Raw genomic sequence first — 20320 nt, forward strand, 5'->3', positions numbered from 1 at the left:
GATTACTCAAACAACAATCACTGCAAATACAACTTTGGGTGAGTGAAGGGTGAGAGGAAACAACTATAACATGATTAAAAGCACTAAAAAGTCGATTTTGCATAATAGGTCTGGTTTAAAGGCAGTGGCAGCAGAGCACCGCGTCAAATCACAGAAACACCGGCCGACACTGGAGTCACACCCGGACCAGGTAAAGTCTGAGCAAGATATAACCAGAGACGTTTCACCATTGCATTAAATCCAGCACAGAACTACCCAAGGAAAGTACTGAGGTGTTTAATAAATAACAGCATAAACAACACAACAACAACAACAACAAAACAACAATAAAAGCTTGGATTCATATGTACACATAATGTATATACTATATTTGTAAGCCTATGTATAAACCATAAATATGACATGCAGTCCACATAACTTAAATGAACCAGAACGTTTGGACTGAGGTAGGGCCAGAGGTGAATGGATAAAGATAGCGCAATATGACAGAAACACATTGTCAGTGTCTTTGTTTAGGCTTTACAGTATTGGCAATAATGCTGTTGTGGCTGTTTAGTGGAAATGTTCATTGTGTTCAGTGTTTGGGGCCCCGTCCTGCCCAGGACTTCCTGCTCAGGACACACACACAAGCGGCATTGATGCGGATAAACCTCCAAGCTGTCCGATCCTTGTCAAGGGTGAGGGCGCTTACAAATATGTGTGTGTTGGTGCAGTAAGAGTTCCAGTGGCGGCTGTCAATTCCTAAGCAGCCCGAGTTGCCAGATTTAGAGCTCTGTTTTCCTCCCCGTCCTGTGTTGCCAGATCCTGTGTTCCTGTGTGTGGGGGATCGGCAGGTCGTCTCGTAAAAGAACTGTTTTTTGACCACATTGTTGATTGTAACGTTGGGAAGGACAATCACTTCATTCCCCTTAATGTCCGTCGCTCGTGTCATGTTGCCCACCCAAGTGTTGATGCTTTCACAGACAGAGTACTCCCCTCTGTGCATGGTGTGTGTCCCTGCCCTCCGTCGCACTCTTGTACCTCTTATCCCATCCACATCAACGCCCTCACCCTCCAGGGCATCGTGCGTCGGTGCAACCTCACTGAAAACAACTCGAGGCGATGGTCTATAACGTCTTTTGGAAAAGAGTTTGGGGTCTACAACAGGAATGGACGGATCTGGTTGGTAATTGGTTGCACTTTTTTCCAGATTTTCGGTAGCTGCATGCTGATGTTGATGATGATGGTGCTTCTTGGTCCTGTGGTGGCCATTCCTATGATGGTCCGGAGAAGACCCCTTGGAGCCTGCTGCCTGATGCTGGTGTCCTGCTCTGTGATTGGCTCCCGTCTGCTGTGCTGCTCTGTGGTTGGCTGGCCCTGTTTTGTGGGCCCATCCACCTTCCATTTTGAGTACAGCCTGGATGCCAATCAGGAGGAGCAGGACCAGTGATGACGACCTCATGGGCACACGTCCTGGATAAGAAAAAGTAGAAACGTAAGCTAAATACACTTTACGTTTTATTCGTTACTATTTGGAAATCTAGGCTGTGAGGAAAAAGTTGTATGCTTGTCTTTTGTAGGGTTGTCAAAAGTATCAAAACCCATTTACAAATTGATCATATATTGAATAAAAGAAAACTGGACATTTCCAGAATAGATTTAGAGTTATATTAGAACTAGTATGAGAAAAAAAGGATTATTATTTTGTGTTAGGGTTAGGTTATAGTGTTAAAAGCATTTTTAGTCTCATCGTGGTTTTGAAATTTGTATTAAGTATCAGCATTTCCCTTAATATCAAAATAGAATTGAACATTTTAGTATTGTGACAACACTAGTCTATTCTAAGTTGAATAATGTAGAATTCAATCATAAATCTCTTTTTGCACCCCTTCCACATAAGGCACATGATGTTTTGTTGTAAACCAGGTAAGCTGAAGGTCAGAAAGATCGACTTTAGTCATGTTGTTTTCCTTTCTGGCTTATTCCAAATGTTTAGTCCATTTTCTCCTCATACCAGGGGACATCTTTGGCCCTTATGTTGGCCCGGACGTTGATCTGCTTTGAGTGGTGTGGAGTGTTTTAGTGTTTTAGGCTTGTACCTGTGGAATGTGTCCAGTGGAAGTGGGAGCCTCTGTGGACTCTAGAGCCAGACTCTTCTGCAGGCCGGGCCCCTCATGCCTGCCTCCTGGACCCCTCAACCACAGCTCTACAACACACAGGTACAACATTTAGAGACAATATTCAAATTAAGAAAGACTAAAATAAAATAGTCCCTATTTACAACACTTAACTGACTAATATTAACTGAATAAACTAACCTCCTAACCTTTAATCATTAGTTTATGAGAATGCATGTGTGAATTACAGTGCACTCACTAACAGCAAAAGCATTCATTCCCACAGGTGGGTCACTCATGCCTGAGATGTATGTCTGAACAAAACACCACAGGGTCACTGAGGGGAGCTAAACATTAGTGTGCGAGGTTGTCTGACTTTGACATTACACAAGCAGCCTACAAACAGATTCAGATATATTTTTTACAATCAAATAAAACATCAAGATTCAGAGAAATTTGAACCTTACAATGTGGTAAAAATGTTTTGAAAATAAGGCAAATAAATGTACACATGCACTGTCTAAATTCAGTATAGCAGTATGATGACATCAAGTGGACATATATGGCACATTTATGGATATTGCACTCACAATGGCCTTTAGAGGTCAGTGTTGCATTAATTTTGCAGCATGTTATCACTAAAGGCTTACAAATATCTATAATAACGTCTGTTTCAGTACAAGTTGTGTTTTGAAAATTAAAAGTAAGGTATTACCAGAGGTTAGCGCATAAATCAAAACATACTGATTGGCAAGGCAATGCAGCTTATATAAAGACATGCCATTTTGTTTGCCATGACAAAGTTTGCATTTGCGTCTTTAACATATAACAACAAAAACAAGTTCTCTTGAGTTTAGAAATCTCAATTTACATTTATGGCTTTAACATAAATAAAAATCAATATCTGATGACTTCCTAAACTGACAAAAAATGATTTCAAAAGCATTGTGGCTGTCACATTTCGCCTTTATTAAACCCTGGTCCCAATATGAAACATATGGATGTGTTTCATGCAACGGGTTGATTGATCCAGTCTGACGGGCAGCTTAGTTTTTACTCAGCCCAGAGAGAGCCGGAGAATCCTGATGTTAAAAATATGTGGCTTGTGTTTAATGCCAATGTAGCCAGCATAAACAGAGCAGTGCAGGGGGGCAGGGGTCAGTGCTGTTTAGAAAGCATCTCTGACTTATGGGATTACTTCAGCACTGAATCAGAACGTGTCCAAATGCACCTCCGACACACATCCTCACAGGCAGACAGGGGATTCTATGGTGGGCTTCCTGATTTTTAAAGGACATACATTGGATGTCCTCCCAAAGCTATTTGCTAGTTTTATGATTTGGCAAAAACAAAACCAGACTCTGTTATAGAAATTGTGTACAGCATACTCAAGAATAAAAAAACAGTCCAAGAAGATGTAATCGCTAACAGTACATCCTAAGTATATCTGATTGTGAAGCCCATATGGTACTGATATAACAAAGTCTCAATATGGTGTGGAACATTCATTTTGACCTGCCCAGGATAAAGTGCTATGTTACATGTTGAGAAAAAACTCCACACATACATGAATAAAAAAAAAGTTTAGTCAATGCCTTAGATGTGACATTATGTATGACATTACACACTTTAAAATGAACAAGAATGGATACGCTAAGGTACTGGAAAAAAAAACAAAACAAAAAAATGACAACTGTTTCACATTATATTCTTGTGTAAGTTGTTCTTAACATTTTCAGCACTTGTTACTTTTGTAGTGAGAAACATAAGCATCTGTTGTTACTGTTCAACAATTAGGCACGATCGCTGCACAAATCTCACATATCTCGCAAATTTGAAGACTTTAGGGACCGGCCTCCCGCTGGTGCCCAGAGTCAGGCCTAAACATGGAGAATCAGCGTTTCAGTTTTATGCAACTAAAACCTGGAACAGTCGTCCTTAAGATGTGAGACAGGTCTCTACTTTGACAATGTTTAAATCCAGACTCAAAACGGTTCTGTTTATCTGTGCATATGACTGAAAGGCTTTTATTCTGCACTCTTCTCTTTTAATGTTACATTCATGATAATTATTTATGCTTTGATTTGTTTGTATTGTGATTTTAATGTCTTTTTTATTCTGTAAAGCACTTTGAATTACTGTGTACGAACTGTGCTTTTGTACGCGTAGATAAAAGGAATGTCTAATGTTTTGTTTCATGTCAATTTTGTTCTCCTGATTTCTTCTCTTCATGAAAATAATATTTTGTGTTCTCGCTAAGCGTCAGTAAACGTTTGAAACAGGCCAACAAAGAAATTACTTGGTTTTCTAACTACCTATGTTTGTGTCTGTTAAAATACTGTCACTTTTTACAGTTCTTATTATTGTGTCTGTGTCCCTGCTTGTGACACAAAGCATGACAGGCTGGTGAAAAATGGAAAGCTTTGCCTGCCATCAGACCTATGGGTTAGTTTACAGTTAGGAAGTGGTTCTTCCTCTGTTTGAGCTACATTAGTCATTAGTAACAAGGCATTGCTAAAAGATGAGTTAAAGAAACGTGTCAACAGTTCACTTCAACCAGCTTTGGTCCCTACAGGTGCTGACAACTGCTGCAGATTATGAAGGAGTGAAGAGAGAGACTGACGGGGAGAAGAGGAGAAAGCCTGCACGGGTTTGTTTAGCCTCTCTCAACGGTTTAGCACACGAGGTCTACCAGCTGTCATCTACTGGAAATAACAGAGGACTCAAACACCAGGTAAATAACAAAACTCAACGATAATGCTCTTTTCACCCAGTAATAATGTGTCTATCCCTCTCACTCTAAGCATCATTGAGGGGAATAACCAATCACCTTTTCCTATATTAGACATCCACGTGAACCTTCCAGGAAATCCCAAATACTGCAATGAATCAGAGCACTTGTCACGTAATATGAAGTCATGCAGAGTCTGTTAAAAGCACAATCAGATCTTCCAAATGGTCCAGAAAGAACTCAGAGGAGGTTTAAAACTGTAAAAATATAATTAAAGGAAATAATAATAAGACAGAAAAGGAGCCATAGCTTTCTACACCACATGACACTGTATTTAAGCATTTCCATTAGATACTTATCCACTCTATCTCGCATTTATTCACTCAACACTTAGGACTTATCTGACTTACTTTTCTACACCAGGTTGCAAAGTCATAGCCGTATGATCAAAATACACAGCCTTCATAAAGAGAGACTTAAGTGCAACTGATATATATAATATAGCATAGCAATAAACTGCTGAAAATATATACTTTACTAAATATACTGAAATGCTTATACTATCTTTGCAGAATAAGTAAATTTCTGAACATTTTGACAATCAAGGTTGAAGGACTTTTAAATTTCATAACTAAAGCTTGAAGAAGTAAGTCATAATTAGTAAGTGATCTATGCATAGTCACATCCTTGCGGAAGGAAGTTTCATCTTGGCAAATCCAAAAGACATTGTGAGCTCTAACGGCGACATGTGACAGTTGTAATGTGAGCAGCAGATGTAAAGGAGATCAACCTTTTGTCCTGTACTTTCCTGGGAACGCCATGTTTATAACATATTTTTCTGTAAAGAAGCACCTGTTGTGCATCAGCGAGACATCAAACCAAGAATTTGACCTCAGAGTATGAGAAGAAAATATCAGACAGCCCCAAACCTTAACACAATCTCGGAATCTGTAAAAGTACTTGACTTTTAAGTGTGGTGACAAATGGTGTAATGTATACTTTATACTGGTATTTTTTTTTTTTCAATATAACTAAAATGATGTGCCCCACAGTGAAACAGCTTGGAGACCTGCCAAAGTACATGGCCCATATTCAACATCATTTTACATTAGGGTAGTGGTTTTATGAAGCTATGGAACACTTGAACAAATTTTAATATTTTCAAAGGCAAGAACAGAATTTCTGTCTGCATGACTTAAGTTTTTGAGCTAATACTATGTGTACATATAGAGTGCACAGCGTTAGGACAACCATGTTTTCATGGATTAAAGTCTACTGGAGGTTTTAGTGAGCTGTGTTCAAATAGTCCTGGCAAAATGATCATTTTGAAATCAATTTGAATGAATCAAAATATTCACATTGGTACTTTTTACTATGCTGTTTTATACTACAAAAATACATTTCAAATGGCCATTCATAATCTGTACTATTAGTTTATAGCATATAGCCTTGTTTTTGATCTCCTACTTCTTGTCTCCTATTTTGTAGTTCCGACGCCAGATAAAACTTCTCAGATTCACTGACAATCCGTGTATTTCAGTGTATATTCAAACCACATGTGCGTAAGAGTGGAGTATTGCTCTTATGGGTCACATCCCTTGTATTGTTTCCGTGTGTTGAATTTATCTGTTTCCAACAACATTAAGTCACATAGAAGTCTAAATCCTCTGTCTCCTTTTTATTTTCTAAAGTAAAATACTCTTTATTTCCAATAGTTATAAACAAAAAAATTGGGCAAAGTGATCAAACAAATCTGATAAGCTGATAACTAGATAAATATGCACAGTTCAAGTTCAGTGTTTTTACTTTTGTACAGATTATTTTGAGCACATATTTACTTGAACTGCATGTAATATATACAACTTAATTCATCAGGAAAAGTAATGGAACTTGTTGATATAGTACTTGAAGAACATTGCACGCATGTTAATGGGAAAAAAATCTATTTTTACAGTGTAGCTGTGAACATGTTTGTTTTCTGTGTTGTTGGCTACTGCTTTATTTAGCTGTAAAATAGCATACCAGACATACGGACGGTGAAATTTCAATTATCATTCTCAGTGGAATAAATGTCTCAGGATTTGGCTAATTAAAATGCTGGGACTCCTGTCAGCATATGGCTCCAATTTTAGTAAACCACCATTTTCTACTAAAAGAAACTTGATAAAGTTTTGGATTACAAAATGTACAAATGTGCCAATATATTTAGCCAAAGCTGAATTTGTATGTGCATCTAATTAAATTCATGTGTGAAATATCTAAAGTATTCAAAATAATTCTCTGCAATTAACAGGAATAATGCCAAAGGTGCACCCTTAACTATACAAGCATTATGCCTTCTTTGAGACTTTGGATATCATCTTTTTCCACTGTCAATTTGCATTTCTTATGGCTCACACAGAGGAAAAGCAGATGTGCTCTCATTGTCTAATAGTGATTCAACACTGCTTCGCAACAAAACAGTCTCTGTTTACTGTGATTCCAAAATAAACAACATTTACATGATGTAAAACTAATGGTGAAAGTGAAAGAGGATGAGGCAAGTAGGGACTCAGCGAAGACTTTTCTGTACACTTTGCCTAATCGTTACTGTGTTTATCACTGACTTATCTTTTGGAATGTTTTGTTGAGCCAGACTGAACATTTGTGTTTTTCACTGTTGTTAAAATCTTACTTTTGGACCCATAGGGTCAATCACATTGTGGCCTCTTCCAGTAAAACCACTTCTTGTTTATGTCATTACACAATATCTAGATTGCAGTTTGTCTAGTTAAATTTGGATTTGGTACATGTGGCACATTTTCTTAGAGATAAAGTTAGTCCTTTCCTGCTTTTCCATTTCTGTATATTTTATAAGTGTTCAGATTTGCACTCATTACTGCCTGTATTTTCCTTTTCTCAGTGCAAGTCTAAACTCCATCACCCCACTCAGCAGTAACATGAAAGCCAAAAGACGCACGAGAACAGGCCTGCAGACCTTGAAGATAGGATAAACTCAGCTAAACCCTAAACGTTTGTTTGACCTTGACATTGAGCAATCTTCTGAAGACCAGTTAAATGATTTGGAATCCATAGCCTCTCATGTTTCTGATGAGACGTTTTCAAAAATAGAGGGGGAAAAGATTCATTTTATAACCCTCTGGTTATTTTTAAGACATTATATAGCATCGGATTATAGTCACATAATTAACATGTAATGAAAGAAGAGTTAGCACATTTACACAGAACTATTCAAAGTTGAAGTCTGAACATTGGGCATTTATCTTTACTTTATCTATTATCATCCATCTAGTGATAACTTTTTGTTAGGTTACTAACAAGTTAATGAACAAAAAAACACTTTCTTGCCCAAGATAATGCCACAGTAAAATATAGAGTAATGCTGGCAAATTAAAAGAAGAGCTAGAATCAGAATCAGATAAATGTATTCATCCCAAAAGAGCAAGTCAGTGCATTGCCCAGAAGAGTAAAAATACACAATCATTCACCACCAGAACAAAAACACAAGTGGTGACAATTCAATACAAAACAGTGTCACATCCACCAATGTCAATTTAGTAGATACAAGCAGAGGATTCACAACCTAAAGTGCAAAAGCTGAAGTGCTGTTGCCAAATAAAAGTTGTAGGAAGCAGAGCCTACAGCATGCTACTGTCCACTTAGTTTAAAAGCTTGATGCTGGAATAAAGGTGCGTTATCCAGTAATAATGAATTATTGATAAACATCCCTGACTAACATATGGATGAGTCAGTTAAACTTAATTTTGACAATGTTTTTCACAGCCCACACATTCGACAAATTGAAATACCAATCTATATTTGACACCTTCATAATTCTCTAATGAAACCCATGCCGCAATGATTACCAGTGAGTCACTGAGGCCAATTTACTGTACAAAATATTATGGGTGTTTCCATGATGTCCCTTTCTTGTGAGGCCGCGAGCATGGGTGTGAGCCAGCACGCTTAAATTGGGCATATAGTGCGTCATATAAGATGTGCATCCACAGTATCAGTTTGAAATGGCTGTACAATTGTCTCCCAGAAGTTAAGTAAATATATATTTAAAAGAAAAAAAGCTATAGATTGTGTAATACATTTAATTATGTTATCTAATTTCACATACAAGTGACACCAATACAGGGCATCATTAGGCCTTATCTATCTAGATGGTGACACATTATATCAGCTACAGTGACCTACGGCCATGTTTATCTCATGCATTTAACACTAGATGTCTTTCATGATAATGTGTAGGACGCTCACCTATACATCGGCTGGCCAAGATAATCGGCCGACGTTGGCCCTACGAGAACTAGTTGCAAATCAAGTTACAATTTATTTAAATAAGTTACAATTTATTTAAATAAATGCTCCATACTGAAGTCTTATCTATCAGGTATCAGAAAAGGGCATACTACTGTCACTCCAACCACAAAAGTTTTAAATGGCATTTTCACAGCCCTTGAAGATAAACAAGAGGACTGTTTATTAATTGAACTAAAGCTTTTGATTCAGTAGATCATAAAATCCTCTTGAAGCGCCTGAAGCATATTGGATTTGACAATGTTACATCTAATTGCTTCCAAATTTATCTTTCAGACAGAACCCAGGCAATAGCAGCTGATGGGTTTAAATCTTTTTTTTTTTTTTTTTTTTTTACTTTAACCAAAGGAGTGCCCCAAGGTTCAATTTTGGGCCCACCACGTTTTACTACAGTTATTTATTATTGCAATTTATGACAAAGCTTCATTTATCTGCAGATAATTCTCTTTTGTATGCAAGTGCTCTCTCTGCTGATCAGACAAAACTACTGCAAGATTTTAATGACATCAAAAATTCCCTCAAAAGTCTTAAATTATCATTAAATGCAAACAAAACAAAGCATATGAGTTTTCTAAAAAAAAAAATAAAAAAAAATAATTTAAAAAAAAATAATAAAAATAATTAATAATAATAATAATTAGTGATGTGCAAGCCACAAATCTTTATACACTAAATGGTACATTGATTGAAAGAGTCACCACCTATGAATATCTTGGGTTTTGGCTTGACAAGAACTAAAAGGATAAGTTACATGAATCATGTAACAGTTTGAAAACAAAATAATCTTTTTATTATAGAAACAAATCATTTAATTTAATTGAATTATTGAAAATAAATTGTTCAACCAACGTTTCTTTCTATACTAGGTTATGGAGATATAATATACATTCAGACTTCAACATTCTTTCACTCAGCCTTTCATTTCAGAAAGGGTGATGAATTTAAATCACTGTACACTTTATGAAAATGTAATTTTGCTTCTCAAATATAGAATACATTTCAAGGACATGCTAAAACTTGGTACATTGGTGCCACAAATGCACTTTAATAATCTGGTACTAAACATTTCTAATCATGCCTGCACCTGTTTTTAATGCTGTTAAATGGACCTGTGTACTTATTTGTGTTGTTTGTTTTTGTTTGTATTGTTCTGTATTTTAACACTTGTGAAAAAGAGTCTGGTATTCTCATTGAGCTCTCCCTCTATAAATAAAATAAAAAGCTAAATGAAATGATTAATGAATTACCACATATAGACATTTAGATATTTTATATCTTTGAAAGACTCTTTGAAATAATTTCACTGACCAAATGAGCACACTACCATGATGATTTACAATTGTCCTGTACCGTAAAGCAACTATGTGTACATTAGTAATAGTATGTATTCATATATTTGAACATGAATAATATTAATACAATGATATCTTCAACAAAACAGACTCCTAACCTTGTTTGCATTAAAAAAAATAGATTTTAAAATGATTTTCCTTTAGAAGTGAACCAGCAACCCACCACCAGTCCTGACATATTATGTCCTCCTCCAGCAGTTTGATGGATTCTCACTACTATCTGTAAAAACTTGACCCACCATATTGTGCCTTGTGTGGTCTACTCATCTCTCTGTCATCAGCCTTTTTGTTTCTCTGCCCCTCTTCAGACCCCCACCCCCCTCCCCACTCTCCCCTGATGTCAACCACCTGTCTGTCTGGGACATCCCAGAGCCATCCTTCGTCTAATAACAGCGGTCCATGTAGAGCCAGTACAGGGAGAAAAACTCCCTAGTCTGGCTTCTCTACATTTGCCTTGTGTGATTGTTTGGCTTGATTCAATTCAAATAAAAAATACTGCATCCTTTTCAAATTTTATTTTCTGTCTGGGTCAAACTAGGAAAGAAGGAGATGTACCACAGTTTTTTTTGGCAACTACTGCGCTTTATAATAAATCACCAGAACCGTGCTTGATGTTGAGTGCTTTTGTCAGTGCTTGAATTAGTGTGTAATACGTTTCCTAGGTTTGTGAGTGGTTAACTCGTATCCAACACAAACACATACTGGATACTGTACATTTATATATAGCATATAGAATGAAGACATGCAACAAAGATGATTTCATACCATGTTTCCTTGCATTTCCTTTCAATATAAATCACTTCTACAATTATATTTTGACTTTTTTTTGTTTTGTTTAAAATGCTTGATTTGGTACAATACAGAATAACTGTATAGTAAAATTGTAATATTCACATTTTCATGCAGTTGCCAATGCTGGTTTTCAATGAATCACTCAACCTTGCTACTGTTTTTGCGTCCTTGGGCAACACATTTTATATTGCTCATTCCAGTCTGTAATTGTGGCTGTTGGCATTTGGTAGGGCATCCGGCTTATGAACTTTAGATCAAGACAAACTTTACTGATCCACAATGGAAATTAAAGCTAGTTAAAGCAGTGCCTCACAAATATCCGATACCGCAACATGCATATAGTTCTTTCTAAAACCCAGCCCTTTGGCCAGTTATAAATCCGGCAATATCTACCAAAGCTCATGTTATTTTAACCATTCTTTGAACTAAATCTACAGTTATTAAACAGATTTGAGCATTTGGCAGTGATATACTGGTCATGTCCGGACAAGTCGACCAAAATCAGCCAGCAAAATGTGAGAGTGTCATCACATCGAGCACGCAGACAGAAAGCTGGGGAAAACTCACCCCTAAATCAACAGATTAAAAGTACACTATTATAAGACATGAGTGATTTATCAGCTTCTGTGTGTCGGGGCCGTGTGCAAAGGAAGAAAGCCGTGCCATTGCTGAAATTCATAGAGGCATTTGATAAGGAATGAGCAGGCATGTCTGCACATTCAGGGGTGTACGGTATATGTGACGACCACAGGCAAACATGCATTTCTTTGACCGAGCACCTGTCATAATCCAATCAAACAGACTAATACAAAGGCTGGGGAGCAGTAATGGGACAAGCCTGAGTACAGGGAACAGTCCAAACATGGGGCTATTGTTATGGTTGGGTTTGCGTTTTACAAAGAAGATGAATACCACGCCATAAACAGCCAGTGTGCCGTGGATGGACTACGAGTACCTTCATACAGCTGCAACAGGTTACAAATGTCAAACAATGCAGTGTTATACAATGTTATTTCTATTCAATTAGCTTGAATCACATTGAACTATTTGAAAAGTGCATGTCAGCAACTATTAACCACTTTTATGCTATGCCTGGTTAGCTGTCCTGGTATAAAGGGACCTCCCCTCTTCTGTTTTCTTCTACAAACGTAGATGTAACCCTGGGCCTGAACTATGACCTTTTCCCTCTCACACTGATTCCACATTGAGACTGCAGCTGGTTCACTTTACACCAGATGTTCCCACTCCGTTCTGTTGTGTGACCCGTGCCAGACCGTACAGCTCCAGGGAACCAAAAGATAACCAAAGCCCGAAAGGATTTGAAGGTTTGACCCATAAATTATCTCCTCCTCATCAAACAGAAGAGCTTTGTTTGACCGTGTGGACATGGGACATTTTTCACACAGACGCATACTTCTACTTCATACTTTTCTCGCTCCTCATGACTTTGCCTAGAACCACCTGTAGACTTCACATTTAAAACATGTACACACATTTTCTCCACAGTTCACGACAGAGAAAGGGCACTTGAAAAAAAGTTTGGTGGATGCTGTGTTCTTTACCATGGCTGCTTCTGCTAACACAGAGCAAAAGTTTGGCTTATTGAAGGGCTGCAAACGCACTTGCACACATTAGTATAGTCTACTGCTATTTGTACACAAATGGGATATTGTAAATAGTAACAAACACATTTACTAAATTGTAACAACCATTTGTTGTTTTTAGGGTAGAAATGAGATAAAGACTATGTACAGAATACTTTCCTTTGTTTGTCAAGTCTTTAACTGCAGCTTTCCCTAAACTGGACTTGAGTGTGTCCCACACAGAGGAGACAGACCAGTCTAGACAAGGCATAAACCTCTGTAAGTCATGTAGTGCAGAGCACCTGTGCTGCGATTTACTGAACTGGCTCTTGTAAATGTGGTATAAGTATACCTTATACCTGAAATAGGAGTGTCACATTATTCTTTGTCTTTTTCATAAACAACACACCCATGTTACTACATAAAACAGAAGGATGTACATCTCAAAGTAAGAGACAGAAATAATTGTATGAGCACTGCTATTCCATTATTTGCACTGTCACAAAGACAGTGAACATAATAAATCATCTATTCATAACTTTTAGATGATTGTGCTCTTGTGCACTTAAGCAGCAGCGGCAGTGTATTTAGCTAGACGCAAAGGTACTTATCACATTTGCAGAGCCATTTATGTGCTCAGTTTTGTTATTGTAATAATAATAATATAATAATGCGCTCACTTATAATGTGCTTTACAGGCTTGTTGAAGCCTCTCAAAGTGCTACACTGTACTCGTTATTAAATCAATCCAAACTCTGTGGTAGGCCTGTCACGATAAATACTATGTGGACTTACCATTCAGTACATGACAGATGGAACAATACTTTTTGAGGGTCAGTATTTATCATGAGTACCGGTACATTTTTTTGCACTAGTGGGAAAAGTTCGATATATATTTTTTTTTATACTGTGATGAGATTTGATCTGTAAAGCGTTGAATTATGAACTGATTAATTATAGATACAAACTATGTAAGTGTTGCATTGTTATTTATTTATTGCAGTTTGTGTTTTTTAACAATGTTCTACATTAATACTTTTTGTGAATACTTCTGCTTTTTGTTTTGGCTTTAATATTATCGTTCATCATCTATATTTACTTCAGCAATATATCACTTCAAAGTGTATTATTGTGACAGACCTTTGTTGGGGTAAGCTACTTTTTAGCAACAGTTGCCCTGGAGCAGACTGATGGAAGCAGTGCTGTCAATCTCCACTGTCAGCTCCTCCAACCACCATCAGTCACACACACATCATACTAAGCAAAATAGGTGAAGAGGAGTTTCTTGCCCAACTACAGAACAAGAGGACAGTTGGGTTGGTGGACGAGTACTCTAACCACTAAGCCACAGTACATCACATATAAAGCTTCCAAAGGGTGTAAGCTGTGTTTCAGTTTGATTAGCAGACGTCTTAGTTAATCTATCCTGTAGTAGAACATAAGCCTCGTTTCCACTGGTTCGCTTTGGACCGGATCAGTATCAGCTGCAAGTCTCTCCACTGTCTAAAGTGAGGGGTCCAAAGCGGACTCTGGAGGGTACCAGTAGTATGGGGCGTGTAAGGTACAGCTCCAGGCATGGTTAACCACCAAACTAAAAGCGACACTAAAACGTGGTGTAGAGGTGCAGCGCAATTAAATAAATGAAGAAGAAGCTTATAATAAACCGGAAGAAGTTTTGCGTTTACTATAGCTTTAGCTTTATCTCACAGCCACACAATTGGAATTACTAAACATCTTGTGAATTACTGATTCAGAGTATAATTCAGATACGATTTAGATTTCATTTATTACATAACATGAATTATGTTTGGGTAATATCAAAGTTTCATGGAACCAAGCTCTGTCCGTGGACCCAGACCTGTGTCCAGAGCATGGAAACGCAAATCAGCAGGAGGGAGCTCACCAAACAGGCCTAAAAGAGTCTTGAACATCAGTGCCATATCATTGTCACAGCATTGTCTACAAGTGGTTAGGATAGATTCTGTACTGAAATTAATTAGGTAACAAAAGGGTGCCACGATGCTGACATTGCATTAAGGCAAGGCACAGTTTTTTATGTATTTTTTTCAAATGTACTATTGCTTATTGTGACAGATTCAGATTAAGAGCTTTGCATTCAAAACTACAATTTTAAGTCTTTTCAAGAGATGGCAACAGAGCAAGTTAAAAATATAAAAATCTGGGACACTTTGCAAGGGGCATTTATTCTTGCATCTTTGCTCAGCTCAGCTACCGTGAAAGTGGACAGGAACATCAGCATTCAATACTTATTATTAGCAGTTAAAGGAAATGGACTGAATTCGAACCAGAGCAGTTTGAACTCAAAACACCGAACTGGTCAGGCTTAATGTTGTTACTGCCACATGTGCTCGGGGTAAACACTGGACCCCAGCGGTGAAGCTGCCAGTTCTAGTGTTTTATGGCAAATGCAAATTGAGGCACACGGTGCTGGAGAGAGCAGTGTACAGTGCACAAAAACCTTCTAGAGCCTTGATCTGAACCAGCACACTGGGCAGCATTAGAGTACCTTGAGGTATTGCCAGGTGTGCTTTGGGAGGGAAAAAAAAAAATCTGATTTCAGTTTATGGAATGGCTTTGAATTTAATGATTTAACATTTCAGAGTGGCCAGAATATATTTTTAAAGTGCTAAAGAAATTTGAACAAGAAAAGAACCTGACCCAGTGGCACATTGGTGCTACATTTTTTTTCTAAATGGTGCAATTTAGTCATTGTTTATTTTGTGGGGTGTTGGGGAATCACTTCAACTAAAAAGGTTGTAAGACATTGCTCTAGAGGACGTTAGGCCTGGCCACTATCTTGGAGTCTATCTCTGATTGGTCGGGCACAGTGGCAATTTGGAGGCCATTTTGCATGCCTCATGCAGTGCTCCCCTTGCACAAAGGAGCAGATAGCGGTCCTGATGAAGGACCAGACAAGCTCTCCTGCTTGCTTTTGTCAAATCTCCCTCAGGCTCTGCAAACAGTGCTGGGAGGTTCAACACCAGGATGGCACCATAATACACATGATTACTTTTACCCGCTGCTCCATTCGTGTTTAGGTTTTCTAATTCCATTGTTGACAATCTAGCATATATAGTGAATCGGACATTTCATAATCACAAAAGCTGCTGAAGCACAGCATAAGCATGGTTTCCAATTAGTCAGAGATGTTGTATACACAACTTAATCCGGAAAATGTCCCTGATTTTTTTATGTAGCTGTGGTAGTTTTGTTCATCTAATTGTCTTGTTTGAGAATCACTGTCTTGTGCTTTGGTTTTTAAGTATTAAATTGTTCCTAAGTAGTTAGGATAGTCTCATTTACTATCTGTGGAAGGTTTGTACACTTGAATTTTATGTTTTCAGATGTTATCTTGTAATCATTGTCACCTTGGCCTTGTCATTACTACTTTAATCCCAAAGCCTTGACATTTATTGGGTCTAATCCCTTTTTGCCTTTAGTAAAACACCAGTGAGGACTTTTTCAAACAACTAAAGTAATAGGATGTGACTGTTTGTCTGACTTCAGTGGTTGCTTCAATTACTTTTAGTGCATGAAGTGATACACTCGTCGTAATAGATGGTCCAGATGTGTGGCTGCATCTTCCCAAGTGTGCAGTAGGTAGTCTGTGCAGCTTATAGCTTTAAAAAGTTTTCTGGTGGTCGGTCTGTCAACTGCATGTCTTGTGAGAATTTTATTGCTTTGCAAAGAATGCTACACAATATATTTGAAGAACTCAGACCCTCCACCTAAAAGCCAACACAGTACCTCTTTAATTGTTATTTGGCATAACTTTTTTGGTTCTATTGTAACAAAATAACTTCATGCTGATTTTAAAGAAGGACACTTACTAATAGAATAAAAACTAGATTTTTCAACTTGCAAGATCCATTGTTGGTCCATAAGTAATACAATCATAAATAACATTAAGAATACATCATATGTATTCTTAATATTGTGTATTATTAAGTGTGAAAGCAGTTTTTATTTAACCTGTAGATTTTGTGTGATGTTTTATCGACTAGAGCACACATTTAATGTGACAATGACAAGTAAGAATGCAACAAGACTATAAACAATGGTGGTATCTTACTAATGAGGACATTGATAGTCATTTAGTCCCTGCGCCATACATTCACATAGACACACACAGTGGTGCTAACAGGGAAAGCTGTAATTCAGCTTCAAAGGGAAACCTGAGAGGGTCATGAATAATCACAGACATCTTTGTGTGCAGGAAAACAGCACTGTCCATCTGCCCTTCATATGCACACCACATATCCAGGGCCAGTTGTTTTTAGCCAGGCCTCCTGATTGTAACCACTCAGTACAACTGTATTTGATCAAAGACCCTCTATTTTTGTGGGGTGAAACCAAAACTGTAGCTCTAGCAGTTAAAGTTGTACAAAATTATACAGCTTTCAGCTTCCTGTTTATGTGACATTTTGAGGACTTTGGCCCATTCATAACACATAATATTTTATTTTGAATTGTTAATCTTTCACCGTTGCCATAGTAATTTTCATTTATCTGAAACCCTTTGATAAAAAAAAAACCAAAAACAAAACACATGAACGTAAATGTTTTATTTTTCTAAGTGCAGACCTCTACAATAGTGCTGGAAATGTTTCAGCCCTATCCTGACAAAGTACACTGCCTATTACAAACGGCAGTGCACATTTTTTTTCTTCACTTCCTCCAGTGAGAGGTGATGAAAATACACATTACTCCCTTCAGGGATCCACAAAACTGAGGCATAAACAGTTTACTTAGTCCCTCTGTGCACCTCTACAAGGTCTAGAAAGTGGTAGACCTATGACCCCTCTACATTTCATTACTGTCTCTTAACAAAATAGTCATTAACATAATTGTAAAATAAATATTCAAGTGCACTGTTAAACATTTTTTGTATAAATAGCAAACACATTGAGAAACTATGACACAAATTGACCAGTTTACCATACCTACATGTCTTTAGAGCATGTTCAATAGTGTAATGTTTTAGATATGGAACTCCATATTGTGACCAGGGGCAGAACAACAAAGTGACAAATAGCATGTGTTGACACAGCAACACAATTCTTTCCATATGCCCCCACTGCTAGCATACGTTTCTGATGTGTGTTAGTATTACGTAATAATAATTGTTCTAATTTTACCTTTCACCTGATCGCATCCATAATCACAAGCTGGTTTGTAATATTTGTTTGTGTAAATGTTAATGTGAAGTGACATTCCTCCGCTGTCAAAGCCTGAAAGGAATTCCCTGGTAGGAGTGGCATGAACATGAGGTCTGTGTTTAGCTCACTGCCGTTGCACTTAGAAACACAAATCTTCACATTAGCATATATAGGACAGTCTGACCAGTGCCACATGAACTGTATATTTACAACCACGCAGGCCCCACCCAAACTCTCGAACCTCAAACGCAAACCTTCTTCACGTTGGACATTAGAGATCATCAGAATCTACAAGTCCTTTGAGGGTTGTGTAACATGAGTATAGGAAAGACAGATAGGAAAAGAAAGAGAGGAGAGAGAGTCTGATAGAGAGAAGAGGAGGGAGAAGGTAACTTGATGTCCCGGGAGGTCTCCTAACACTAAACTGGTTCCCATTGAAGTTTGGAGAACTTCTTTTTGTAAAAGCATTACCTATATTCTCTTTCTCTACCAACCTTTGAGCACTAGATTCAACCCCTTTTCCGTATGTTAAAATTCATAAATGTTTACTAAACATTGCCCACAATATAAGTGCACTCTTCATATTAGATTCTCACATTTAATAAACTGTCTAACTTTATATAAAACATTTAATTCAAAGTCATATTTTTATGAGTCTGCATCAGCCTTTTCCCTTATTGAAATATTCATGTCATTTTTATATTATAAAAGTTTACTCACCAGTTCTTTTTGCTTCTACCGTGTCCCCCAATTAACACAATTTTCTTGTCCAAACTCTGTTATATTCCACCTCACAGGTCCCAGATGAAAAAGAAATTTTAAAACTCCCAAATTTCTTCCAGAAATGTTGAAAATCCCAAATCCCACTCCTGGGTTTTTAAAAGTGTGAATCCAGGTCTGGGGCCATCCACGTAGGTCTGCCTCTTACTCTTTGAGAAATGGATTGTTCAAAAAAGTTTAGTATGAAGCGTCCCAAGGCTGTTCCCTCCCTCTGCTGTGGCGCACTACAGGTCCTAGTGCCTATCCTTTCCACGTGTTCTCTTCATAAACACTCAACCTTTTAGCTTCTGTGCCCAGTACTAGATTTACATATCAAACTATATTCCTTATTACACTTTAAATTTAAAGGCTAACCAAATATGGTATAAGTACTTAAACATGCAAACGTCTTTGACACACAGGTATGTATAAAACCTTACATTTTAAAAACTCTTATAGTATTAATATAGCTTTCTCAGTTTTTCTCAGTAAAACAAATGCATTGCATAGTTGCATGTTTATTCAAATCCCTCATAGACATGTCCAGTGTCATTTAGGGACTTGTAATAATAGGACTTTGATGGTCTGCTGCAACCAGGAATTTGCGTCTGCTTCTAAAAGGACCAATAACATCATATTTTGTAGAACAAGTCGAACCTTGCAACCGTGATATCCCCTCACTCCGTGTAGTGATGTGCCACACCCTGCATCTTACAAAGGCCTCAACTCCAGTATCACAACACACAGCCATGTTTGTCCTCCTGACATCCTGTTTATGTATCTTGTTTTCCCTCCAGCTTCTCCTGGTGCTGCGTGTTAAGATTCACACAGCTCCTTTGACCTGGACGGTATCACTGACAGTCACAGGCGTTCAGTAGACAAGCGACTCACTGCTATACTGTGTTTTCAATGTGAGACTTGTCTCCACCCGTTTGTTACTGTTTGCTGCTATGAGGATAGGCTGGCACGATAAATACTATATGTACTATATATTATGTGTTTTTAAATAAATGCTACATTTAGAAAAGAGTTTACTGCAGGTTATCTCGCTTATTGTTAGGCTTATTAGGCTTATTGCATCAGTTCCATTAAATAAGTGAATATTAATGTTTTATAATTATTATTATTATCAGAATATTTTCAGTAGAAATGTATATAACACTTGAAAATGTGTTATTGTGAGAGGTGTACATGAGCATCCATCAAAAGTAATGACAGCTACTGATTTGCTTTAGTGGTTATAAATGGAGTAACCAACAAACTCATTTCCAAAATTTTACTAAAATTGCCATTGTTAAGAGCAGGAGTCCCTGTTGGAAAGGGAGGTTAACCTCGCATGAGGGGTTCAGGCGTAGATGAGCTACTCCCTCACTCTTGCTGATGTGGCTCATTTTTGACAGTGGGGCATGCAAGCTCGTGTCAATGTCAAAACTGCCTCAGCCCTTGTTATCAGGGCAGCGTCTGAAAGGGGAAACCCCAGAATGGTGAACTTTGACCCTGC

At 37.7% G+C, this 20320-nt stretch overlaps 1 protein-coding gene across 1 annotated transcript; it reads right to left on the reverse strand.

Moving 5' to 3' along the window:
* Positions 1-280: 280 nt before the first annotated feature.
* ngfa (nerve growth factor a (beta polypeptide)) lies at positions 281-18988 on the reverse strand. The gene is made up of 3 exons (XM_033969327.2): positions 18781-18988; positions 2079-2185; positions 281-1452 (listed from the first exon to the last, which is right to left on the reverse strand). Exon 3 carries the CDS (start codon positions 1439-1441, stop codon positions 575-577), a length of 867 nt encoding a protein of 288 aa, XP_033825218.1. The 5' UTR covers positions 1442-1452; positions 2079-2185; positions 18781-18988; the 3' UTR covers positions 281-574.
* Between the last annotated feature and the right edge of the window lie 1332 nt (positions 18989-20320).

Source organism: Periophthalmus magnuspinnatus, chromosome 7, assembly GCF_009829125.3.
Source record: "Periophthalmus magnuspinnatus isolate fPerMag1 chromosome 7, fPerMag1.2.pri, whole genome shotgun sequence".
Classification (NCBI taxonomy): Eukaryota; Metazoa; Chordata; class Actinopteri; order Gobiiformes; family Gobiidae; genus Periophthalmus; species Periophthalmus magnuspinnatus.